The sequence below is a fragment of the Thalassophryne amazonica genome, chromosome 7, assembly GCF_902500255.1.
Source record: "Thalassophryne amazonica chromosome 7, fThaAma1.1, whole genome shotgun sequence".
NCBI classification, from domain to species: Eukaryota; Metazoa; Chordata; class Actinopteri; order Batrachoidiformes; family Batrachoididae; genus Thalassophryne; species Thalassophryne amazonica.
This window is the reverse complement of record NC_047109.1, coordinates 62764723-62777343: the sequence shown is the minus strand read 5'-3', so window position 1 is coordinate 62777343 and position 12621 is coordinate 62764723. Positions and strand designations below refer to the sequence as shown.

The following is a 12621-nucleotide window of genomic DNA, read 5'->3' as shown; positions in this document are numbered from 1 at the left end:
CAATTGAAGCCACGCCCTCTCACGCCAGAACAGGGCCAAAAGTTTGAAACTGAAAAAAATAAGATCTGAAAGTGAAAAAAAGATCTGAAGGTGAAAAAAAGAAATATGAATGAAAATAAATTATTTGATCAAAAAAAATTACAGAGCTGAATCAAAAATGTATTTAAACTGAAAAATAATCTTACACTTATTTTTATTTTGATAATACTTTTTAAGTGATTATAAAATTCAAGAACAAAACTTTAATTTTCATTTTCAAAATGTATTTTTTCAATCTTTTTTATTTTCAGATTACAAAACGTTTGGCCTTGATTTAGCTCCATATGCAAGATAACATGAAAGTAAATAAGCCAAGAATACAAATGGGTGTTGGTACAACGGTAGAGAAAGCTTGCAGGTTTGTTTGGTTTACTTACCTCACACAATAAGGCAGGGTGTTGGTGGAACAGTCTCCATCTGAACCTCCTCAGCAAGGGTTGTCTTCTCGACAAAATGGAACAGATGCTCTTCCTTCTCATCAAAATGAGCCAGTAAAAGAAGCACCATCTGTATGACTTCTTCTGAGCAACCAGTCGAATGACCTCTTTCAGTTTGCTGCTTGAGAAGAGCATCCAGAACTTGTTTGCGTTTATGTGCATCAACACGTTTGAAGATGTTTAGGAGACGTGCGAGGCATCCTCTGTCTCCAGCTGTTCGATGGCAGATCTGTACCTTTCTGGAGTCTGCTGCAGTCCACAGATGTTAGGATCAGCACCCTGAAATTCAGTTCGAGAAATCAGACAATATCTGCAGAAGTACTCAGATGAACTGAAATTTTCTATGAAATCGCCAATTGTGTGAGAGCCTAAGTTGTCGCCAGCAATGCAGTAGAGAGCTCCCCTTACCTTAAGTTCATCTCCCATTGTTATCCCATTTTCCTCCAGTTGTTTCAGATCAGTAAGCAGTTCAGAAAAAACCTTGGCATGGCCAAATTCCTTAAAATCTTTCTCTCTACACAACAAAACCAGCTGCATGTGGTCAACATTTGATCGCACATGGGGGGGGGGGCATGTTGAGTAGAGAGAAGTACACAGCCAAAACCTTGTGATTCTTTTTTGCAGAACCTAACGGGTTCACAACTTCGAACGCATTCTGGTATAAAACCAGCTTGAGACAGTTTGGATTTTCCTGAAAAAATGTGTTTGACATAAACACCTTACCATCACAACTGTCAGAGAGAACATCTGTTTTGGAAACATCATTAGGATCCACTGACATGAGGCCCTGCCAAAAACTGGACTCCAGCTTACCCTTTAAAGTGTCGAGCACAGGAATATAATAGGCACACCTCTCTGTCCTGTTTTCATCTCTGCCCAACATTTTTTGGGCCTCCACATATTTGAACATGTCTTTAAAGCACTGGGCTCTTGAGTAAGCAGTTCTCATGGGCCCTGTGTGGCAAGCTGTAAACAAGTCAGATTGTTTAATTGTGTCATGGATTTTTACAATCTCTTCATCTGAAGCTGACATATCTTTTAGAAGTAAGTTTAGTTAATTCAAAGTATATGTCTGTCCCAGCTTGTGTATATTCTGTATTTCTTCAACAATGTTATGAATAGTAGACACTGTAAAAAGATGTTGTCCCTGTAGTTTTATGTAAAACATACATATATTTCTCAGATACAGGTCACTGAAATTAGACCCATCCCCAAACAGTGTCTTCAGCATCTGACACATTGGCAGCTCCCTGTGTGGTTGCACTTGTAGTGGGACTCTCACACTGTGTATCTCTGATTGATGGACAAATCACATTTTCTGACCAATGTCTGTGCTTTCTGGACATGTGAGAGGTAAAAGGTGTTTTGCAGTGAACACACTTTTGCATCCTCTCACTGGGCAAGCTACATGACGCCCTTCTGCTATGTGCTCCTTTAAGTGAACAACCAACGATTTAGTTCCCTCACACTGATGTTCACAAAGTGAGATGGTGCATGTTAATGGCGTTAAAGTCGTATCCTGAGTAGCTGTTGGTGTATTGTTGTGGTGGTGATAGAAGTGCGACTTTAAAGCTGCATATCCAGAAAAGACCTGCTTACAACTTGTTCCAACACATTTGAAAACACGTCGGGGTTCATTGCGGTGCAGTTTGCAATGCAAAACATATGCTTTTACCGACGGAACGTTTTCTCCACATACGTCACAAGAATACATATTAAATAATCAAAGAAACACAAGTTTATATCTACAACGCAATTGTATGGGTGGTGGCCAAGTGGTTAATGCTCTTGGTTTCAGTGCAGAAGGTTCCGGGTTCAAATCCCACCCCTGCCACATTTCTCCATGTAATGTGGAGTTGCATCAGGAAGGGCATCCGGCGTAAAACCTGTGCCAATTCAACATGCAAAACCACCTTGGATTTGCTGTGGCGACCCCGAGTGCAAAACAAGGGACCAGCCGAAGGGATTTACTTTTTTATTCATGACTAAACTTGCTCAGTCTTACTTTAATGTGCATGAAACCTCCAACTCTAAACTCAGGTCTGTGCAAATAGACTTGCATCATTTTCCTCGCTGACTCATTTTTGTCAACTTGCGCTGTTTAGGGGCAAAAACTAAGGACCCTTAATTTCCAAAGATGCAGGCAATAACCTTCTGAGTATTTCTTGTATAGTTCATCTTCTGATGTGGGACCGTCGTGTGACTATCCTAGAAATTGCAGAAGAGGTGGACATCAGCACTTTTTCGGCACATTCCACTGTGAAAGAAGATTTTGCCATGAAGAGTTGCAGCGAAATTCATGCCGATGGCTTGTGCACGAAGCTGATGGCGGAGCAAAAGCGCCTTCGTGTTGAAGCCTCACAGGAAATGTTGTGACATGCCCACCTCTTCCACCATTTGGAAGATTCAGACGGCTTTCGGTGGCTTTTCAGTCGTGTGACTATCCAAGAAATTGAAATCCAGTCGTTACGTCTTTTTCCTTGGAATGAAAAAACGCCGAGAAACTCCACCCATCCTCACACAAAGGCTGCTTACAAGCAAATGACGCAATCGACAGGCGTGAAAAAATTAAGGCATGCACACGAAGGTTCAAGGTTGGCTCATGCAAGCACACGTGATTCAAATCCATCAGGTTTTTGAAAAAATAAAAAGGTTGGATACTTTTCTAACAGACCTCGTGTGTGTGTGTGTGTATATATATATATATATATATATATATATATATGTGTGTGTGTGTGTGTGTGTGTGTGTGTGTAGCTTCATGGTGGAGTGGAGCAGAGAAGGATTTTCATTCAACAGAGCATATTAAATCTAGGGTATCATCTCCCATGTGCCTTCTGGCAAACTGCAGCTGAAATTTCACATCTGTTTAAGAAAATTCTTCCCAGTGTCACTTTACCAAGTTGTATTACAACAGCGTTTTAGGTCCACGTTGTTTTTTTTTTTTTTAAGACTTCGAGAATAAAGTCGTAATATTACCAGAAAAAAGTCATAATATTACAATAAAGTCATAATTTTACAAGAACAAAGAAAGAGAAAAAAAAAAGCTTGATTCCAGAAATGAAATAGTGACAGCACACAAAACAGCCTCTGTGACAATTCTCTCTGCAGAGGTTTTCCTCTCATGAAATTATGTCTTTATTCTATTTATTTTATTCTCCTAAAATTCCGACTTTATTCTGGTAATATTACGACTTTATTCTCGTAATATTACAAGTTTTTTCTGGTAATATTACAAGTTTTTTTCTTGTAAAATTCCGACTTTATTCTTGAAGTCTTAAAATTCTGACTTTATTCTCGTAATATTATGACTTTATTCTCAAGGTCTAAAAAATTAAATAAATAAATGTGGCCCTAAAATGCAGTCGTACTGTATAACTTGTGATAGAAGACACAAAACTTGCACAATGTGGAGTTTCTACAGTCACAGCCACAGAAGGCAGTAACTCATTCAGAGTTGTATGGGTGTCTTGGTGGCTTCCCTCACTAGTCTATTTGCACAGTCACTAAATTTTGAGGGCTGCCTACTCCAGACAGGTTTACCATACAGCACTATACTGTTTGTTTTTCACTGATGTAAATGAAGTCTTGCAAATGTTCTTGTATCTATCACCTGAAGAAAATTGTCTATACAACTGATGATTTGTGTTCTAAAAAATAATCCTGATATGTCAATTACGTACAACCTTTAAAATTGACAGAATTATGTATAAAAAAGTGGTTGTATTCAAAAATGGTTAATTGTATAATTTTTTTAACCTTCCCCTCCCCCAACAACCACCCACCCACACCACACTTTTTGAATTAAAGCTGCAAGCCTACACTAGAAGCACTTTGTGATTGTTACATTTAGTCTCCATTGTGGTGGCGGTAGTGTACAAAGGGAAAATTACAAAAATCTGTCACTTTCCACATCCTTTTGTACCAGATTGCAAATCCTTGCAGAGATTACCACTGACAACTGCACCTGCACCCACTGTAATATGTTAGAATATTTTATAAACTATGCATAATCTACAATTTTGCTCAACGGATGAGCAATGCTTTGCCATGTATCCCCACCCGAAAAACAAGCAACAGTGGAAAACGCGGCTGTCTTAAAAAGGTTTTTACAGTGACAGCAGGGCTTCCAAAAGAGCATCTAAAATGGCAGTGATGAAAATCTATAATTTCATTATGCTTGGTTTTATTAGTATGCATATGGCAATGTGTATGCCTTAGTGTCTCTTTCAGTGATCCACATAATACTCATAAATGACAGTCTATTTGTGCTGTGTTGTTTTATGATGCATTTGACTTTGCTGTGAGACCAGATGGACTAATCTGAGGTTGATTAATAGACTTGAACAATTCATTGTTATAGAACACATATTTAATGTATTGATGAACACAAGCTGACTGTAGATATTTTATGACATTTTTTCATCTCACTATATCTGAGATCTTTCAAAGTGTATATGTTATCTTTATAAAATGCTTGATAATTGTGTGTTCTGCTACTCATTCATTCAGATAAACCAGACTGCACCTGCCTTAAATGGGTTTGTGTAAATTACATCTCCTATTTCTTTGAGGATAAGCAGTTGGCGTACAGAATGTAGTGGTTGCTTGTATTTGAATTTCTGTTATGACGGCATACAAAAATGTTTGAATGATGCTGTTGATCAGATAGCAGTCAATTTTGAGTGACTTGTCACTTTTTCCTAAAGTGACCCAAGTCTTAGCATTGCAAATCCTAAACCTGCTCCCAATTCAGGCAAGCAGACTGACTTGATTTAAAACCTTTGGAGACATAATCCCTGTCCACCTCCATAATCGAAAGAGCAAAGTAAAGGTATATCTTCTTTTGTTGTTGTTTTTGGTATGCTTTTTCCAGTTTAATTTTAGCTTGTTTCTTCCTTTCTCAGGTCCATGGGGAAGATGCATGGGCATTGACTGTGGTCCAGGTGGCAGCCAAAGCAGAGCAGTCTGGTGTGCCCATGTGGAGGGCTGGACAACACTTCACACCAATTGTGATCAGGGCCAACGTCCTTCCAACCAGAGAAATTGTTTCCATGTTTGTGACTGGCACAAGGACCTTTATGACTGGAAATTGGGCGCCTGGAATGAATGTGTGCCTGTGTCTTCAAGGACCTTTGGGGTACCGAGGCCATTTATATGCAGTGGAGGAGAGGAGGGCATTCAGTATCGAGAGGTGGGTTGCATACTGAAGTCAGATGGGTCGGCAGCAGATGACGCCATCTGTGAGTACTTTGAGCCAAAACCTCGCTTGGAGCAGGCATGTTTGATCCCTTGCCCTCAGGATTGTGTGGTTTCTGAGTATTCACCATGGACATCCTGCTCTAAAACGTGTGGAACAGGCCTGAGGAACAGGGTCCGTAGTGTCCTTGTTCCTCCGGTTTTTGGAGGCGCCATATGTCCGAACCTAACTGAGTTCCAGTCTTGCAAACCAGGGCCTTGCACAGGTCCAGAAAGCTTGTACAGCCTTATGGTTGGGCCATGGAGCCCTTGCACACTCCCACAGACTCGGCCAGTACGCCAAGTCAAGCGTAGGAAAGGCAAAGGGCAGGGACTCAGGGAGAGAAGTGGAGTCAAAGATCCTGAGACCAGAGAGCTTATACAGAAGAAACGAACCAGGAACCGCTTAAACCGGCAAGAGAGTCCATTTTGGGACATCCAGGTGGGCTACCAAACCCGTGATGTGACCTGCATACATCGCAATGGGAGCACAGTGGCACGCATGTGAGTAGCAAAATTTTCATGGCAATTCACTTTTTTCTTAGAAATATTATATGGACAATGCATGTCATGAAAAGCAAACCATCATTTATGTGTATCTTTCATCCTCGGGTGTCCTGGTCCTTAGGTCAGTGGGTTTTTGATGACTCAAAAGATGCACAACTTATCTTTCCTGATATTTATTTCTTGCTATCAGGAGGTGATAAGTAGAGAAGGTTGTTTGTCAGCAGCGTCTTTGTCACTGCTGTGCTGTCAGAGTGATGAGGCATGACTAACACAGCATATTTCATGACAGCTTCCAAGGGTGGAAATGGCACAAAAACTAATTTTATGACATGGAACCAATCTTAGCCATGATTTTGTGTGGCTTATTTTTATATTGAGGCCATTTTCTGGGATTTGTCTTCCGCTTTTGAATGGCTGTGTAATGATGCCTTTCAGCAAAACATAAACAAATCTAGTGTTGCTCTCAACTGTCAAGCTTTTGTTGTGAAGCCAATAAGTTACACTTTGACAATAAATATTGAAACATTAATACACAAGTTTGTTCCTCTTCTAAGCCGATTTTCTAGGAATGTCAAAGGTTCAGTACAACAAAACTGTTTTTAGCATATTTTGGAGAAAACAAAAACCTAAGATGTTCTTACCTCTGAATATTCCCAACCAATGTTAATATTCCCCTTAATACAGATAGGAATTGGGGAATTATGTATTAATGTTTTAAATTTTGTTCATTGTAAGCGAAGTTTGTGAACGTTTTCCACAAACAGTCCACATTCCCTCCCTGTACAACAGTGAGGTGTGTTGGTGCCACCTTCTGCTTCTGTTAGTTTTAATGGCAGCTGGCAGATTAGAGTGCATTACTGGCACCAACTTTATTGGAATGATTGCACAGTGTTGCTAATTTTGATATACAATTCAAAATGCATAAAATCATTAATCAGTAATTACTGCATGCAAATTAAAAGTCTTATCAAACAGCTACAGGATGATACTGGAGATGTCTAGTCTCCACAAATCTAAAGATATTGTTTATGTGTTTCTGCACAAAATGAGTACCTTTGCAGATTTCCTTTGTTGGAATACATTAATGAAAAAAAGAGTGAATAAATATGGAAAAATACATTTGCATGAAAGTTACTTTCTTATTTTTGAAGCTGGATTTTATTATTGAAATTTTAGACCACAACTCCTTAACAAGAAATGATGGGAATTTCGAAACTTGTGAGTTTGTACAAATAAAGTGCAAATACATATTATGCATTTTATTAATTGCTACATTCTTTTTACATTCTTCTTCTTATTGCTGTTGGTGGTGATGGTAGTATTGCGGTATCGATGTTTTTGTGTGCAACAATGCAAAAATAAATGAAATGACTTTGAAATTTCTTATAATGAATAACTTTCAGTGGTTATGTATTTGGGCAGCACAATGGCTTAGTGGTTCGCACTTTTGCACACAGCGAGAAGGTCATGGGTTCAGTTCCCACCTGTGGCCTTTCTGTGTAGAGTTTGCATGTTCTCCCCGTGTTTGCGTGGGTTTCCTCCGGTGCTCCGGTCCCCCCCCCCACACACACATCCAAAGACATGCGGGTTAGGTGGATTGGAATCTTTACCTTGTCTGTAGGTGTGCGAGTGGGTGTGGTTGTGTTTGTTTGTCTGTTTGTGGCCCTGTGTAGACTGGCGTCCTGTCCTGGGTATACACTGCCTCGCGCACTATGACTGTTGGGATAGGCTCCAGCCCCCCACAACCCTTGATTGGACTAAGCGGTTGAAGATGAGTGAGTGAATGGGTTACGTATTTGGTCAATTCAAGTTAAGTCACTTTTTGGGATTTTAATTTCACAGGTATATAGATGATTGCTTCTTGCTAGAAATCTCTCTAGAAAACATCAGAGGCAGAAAACAAAAATGGAAACCAAGGAGGAAAATACAGCAAAATAAAACTCCAAACAGTGCACCTGTCACCTTTTCATTTCTTCAGTCTATACCAAAATTCTCTAAGGCCCAAATGTGTATGTGTCTGTGCTATTTAGTCTGTCCAGCAAACTCAAAAACCACACAGTTACAGTGTGTGTTGTGTGTGCGTGTGTGTTTTTTTTTTTTTTTAGGCAACATGTAAAATTAATTTACGAAAGGCAGTAAGATTTTTCTAAGCAATGTTGTAACTTTAAGTACGCTTTTTTTTCAAAGCACATTAAATCCCACTGCTCAAAATGGAGGCAGCTCGTGCTGAAGTTGGGCCATTAGCATTGTGTTATGTGAAGACCAGTAGCATCACATTATGTGAAACTTGTGGATATTCATGCTAATGTTAACCCGTTCGGATATCATTATGTGACACCCACGCAGTAAACTTGGATGGCATTGTTTGCCACCCTCCTGGAATTAAAAAAAAAATTGCAGTTTCTTGATTGGCCCCTTGAGGCTTCAAAACAGAGCATATTCCCATAGGACTCTGTGTTAAAATGTCCAACTTAAGAACAGAAATAAACATGTTTCCAACATGTTTACAAAATGCAGTTTTGGTCTCTATACATGTTTCCTCCTCTATGACAACTGTATGGGGGTGAGTTTTTTTTCTAACTTCTTAGTTTAAGATGTTTTAAGCCATAAAGTTCTGTATAATTGTGGCCGTGGTTGTTTTGAGTGACAGCAGGTACGCCCAGCGTCTCCACCTTTCATACCGTCCAGCCGTAACTGGACGGTACAAGTCCACTAGATGCAGCTACTCGCTGTTGTGGAGGGCTGTGTCTATTTGTTTGGGGTATTTTATGGCAACGCAACTGGAATAATATGACTTGTTGTGTGGTGAAACATCCTAATGGACATTCTGAGACATCTATGCTGCAAATTTTGTGCCAAGTGAAACTCTCATCTAATTTTGTATGCTAATGATGTTAGCACTTTTAGCAGCTATTGGTAGCTTCATCCGCTAGGTCTACTTAATGTTACTGAGAAAATAAGCAGCTCATAACTTAAGCAAATTGTTAAGAGAACCACCACACAGTCCCCAAAAATCTGATTTAATAACTTGAACCGAGGTTAGCCTTGTTAGCTGGTTTGGACTTGAAGAGATGGGTCTGTTCAGGCTTCTTTATATCAGCTGTTCTGGGTCTCTATATAAAACTGGTGATGTCACCAAGTCCAGTGTGTTTTCAGTCTACTTTGACACCTGTTTGCCTCACATTATGTGACACTAGGGAGTTTCATGCTAACGTTAGCCCATTGGATGTGTGTAATGTAATGCAATTTTTCAAGACATGTAAACGATTGAGTTGCTGTTTTAATTTGCTCCCCTTGCTCAGGTCCTCAGCCAGCACAAGTATGTTTTTAAGCATATTATAAAGCTCATTGCTCAAAATAGAGGCACTCAGCTCATGCTAATTATAGGTGCAATGTCAGCACCTTGACATTACAGTGCCATCACATCACACCTAACGCCAAGCTAGTGCCAAGACAATTATACAACATATTGTATAAAGACTGTAACTATGCTAAATTAAGGAAACTGTGCTGCAACACAATGGCATTTACCAATGATGAACTGCAACTGGATTCAATATGTAAGTTAGAAGGACCTTGGAACATGTTTCTCAGTATTTTCCCAATAATTGCTCAAAGGAAAGACTAATGATTCAACAGATGATAGCCAAATTTATTGGCTGTGATCATAATAAAGTGCATTTTATTTATCATCTCATAATTTCATAAATACTATGAATAAAAAAGCCTACCGAAATAGTTATGGTATGTTGTTATTTGAGGTATTTTATATACTTCATTTGTTTAATTAAAAAATGTACTAAAATATATATTTTAAATATTTTAATTTTGAGGAATTTCAGATAATGTGAATTTATTCACAGGGATTTCAATAATACCAATATATTTCTGTATTTTTTTCCACATTGTTTTTAGTTTCCATTCAGCTGTTTCTCTGAGCGGTTAGTCAGATTGACAAAAACAGGAAAGAAAATAATCACATTTTGCAAGTAGCAATGTGAAATATTGTACTGTATTATTATGACCTTTACTTATTTCAGTTTTGTTTTTCACTGCACTTGGTGGCTTTTTAACTTTTATGTATGTATCAACCTTTCCACGGCCTCTGTGAATGAAACACCAGACTAGTTCTCCACTTTTTGAGCATCTTCTATTCTGTGTTGTACAGTATTACAGTTACCCATAATCCCCTCTGGGTATCTGTGCATCTGTATCTGTGTGTTAATGTTGAAATCTTGAGAATTAGTGCATTATTTTAAAATTAACAGATATGTTATATATCATTTTGTACATTTTAAGAGAATGTAGTTATTCTATCCTGAATAATTTTATTTTTAAAGCAAAACCATAATTCAAACCTGCTTTCCATTTCAAGACCTCTGCCTCATCGCGGGATCACTGTATCCTGTCAGGGTAAACAATGCTTTTCTACAGCAGGGGGAAGCACGCACAAAGACAGAAGCGCTGGCTAATTGGCTGTTTGGGGTTGTGATCGCTGTTGGTTCTATTAGAAGCTTTGGCGGTGTTTAAACTCAAAATCAGCTTTTTAGTAGCTGAGAGCGTATGGGAGACAAAATTTAAAGTTGCTGGTTATCTTTTCTTCCGATAAATTTTTAGGCAGTTTATCAGTTTAGTGTTAAAGATAACTTTTCAGTTAGCTGATTACCAGTTATCGAAGCTAACTTTTTGGTTAGCTGTGCCTACCACTGTTAGGATCAAAGCTAAGAATCCAGATGAAAGGACACTATGAAAGGTCAGTGATTATGGTGGATTGGTCAGCAGTCAGGATTAGGGATACATCAATCCACATTACTTCACTTCTGATCTGATCCTGATACCTGAATTTGGATATCTACCAATAAGATACTATTCTTTTACCAGAGCTCTGTTTGCTTTAATATTATATTATTATTGTCATTATTGTTGATTTTATATGAGGATATTTTGTATCCCCAGTTATACAGCTTCATGATGAAGTAGTATAAATTTTCTTAAAAAGAAGACCTGAAAGTTCAGATAACCTGTGATTTTTTTATTTTATTTTTTTATTTTTTACAGCCAGATCAGGGGAGATGAGCTCCCCTCTTGAGTTGACCTCCCCGTAGCGGAGCACATTTACATGATCATAATACTCAGATAACTGTTAGTAATCATATAGCTGTAATAATCTGATCTCTGGCATTTACATGCACTTCACTAATTCAATAATCAGAAAACCTGGCTTACATGATTTCAGTTCATAAGTTGGATTTCATTTGACGCGGAGAAGAGAGAATTGGCAGGTCTTGCAAAAAAGCACAGACTTTATCAAGAAAAGACAGCGCTGTGTCTCTCTTTCTGTCTCTCCATCTCTCTCACTCTCTCTCTCTCTCTCTCTCTCTCTCCAAGAAATTAGCTCTATAGAATGCTGAAACACATGCAACTGTAAAAGAATAATATAAATCTTGTTAATTGTATACATGTATTTGTACACAGTGCCATTAGGTCAGTGCCTGATGTTTCACCTGTTGAACACCAGATGACACACCCATTCGAATACTTGCACTTATTACAAGTATTATTGCACTGGATTTTAAAACAGCACCCTTTGACTGAAAATATGATACTGCAGAGCACTTGGCTTATTTCCCTGAATATGTGTCGACCTCGAATTCATGTGGCACCTTTATTTGGAGAAAGGAGGTTTGACATCAACAGGGAAGACAGGAGATCTCACAAGAAGACACCATAAACATTACACAGCATGAAATTAGCTGAGTTCCAAATTTCAATTTGCAAGTAATTTGCATTTAATAAGTTCTTAACAGTTTCATTGAAGTTATTTTTCACTGTTTCATTAAAATTGCTGTTGCTTCATATTCTTAAAAGATCATAGGCTTTCCAAGTCTTCGTGGACAGAAGTGTTTCTGTATGTGGTGAAACTTTTAACTTGTGCAGACATTCACTTGTCTCGGCAGTGACATTCAGGTCTCAATGTCCTTGGCCTTTGAGAATGAGAATCATCTGAGAAAGTATGTGGAGTGTTTGGCGATGCTTTGAGGTACAGAGGTACAGACCCAGTAGTATTGACTGCAAAATGACGAAAGTATTTGCTGTTGCTTCAGATCCCCATGGATGCTTAGGAGAAAAAAAAAAGACAGCAATGTGATTCATCTATAATATTCAAGACAGCAAATGTTACCCCAAATGCTATAGGTGTTTGGAAAGCTGAGGGGGGGGGGATAAATTTTGAGAATACAAGTGCTCTGTGGTGCATTCTGGTGCATTCTTTGGACTAAATTTGGACCTGGAACAGCTGTTAAATTTCTCACGGCTTCCACCACCAACGGTCTGAAGAACACCGGAGCCGCCAAGTCCCGAGTCCCCAGGTGGCCTCTGTCTTCGGCTGTCGACCCTGGTA

At 38.9% G+C, this 12621-nt stretch overlaps 1 protein-coding gene across 5 annotated transcripts in view; it reads left to right on the top strand.

The window, feature by feature from the left end:
• The window catches only part of LOC117514031 (thrombospondin type-1 domain-containing protein 7A), a 602038-nt gene that overhangs the window by 172456 nt on the left and 416961 nt on the right, over window positions 1-12621 (top strand). For all 5 annotated transcript variants that reach the window (XM_034174316.1, XM_034174317.1, XM_034174314.1 and 2 more), the window contains exon 2: window positions 5384-6218. In XM_034174316.1, the coding sequence (XP_034030207.1) occupies window positions 5384-6218 (835 nt within the window). The remainder of the gene's footprint in view (window positions 1-5383; window positions 6219-12621) is intronic.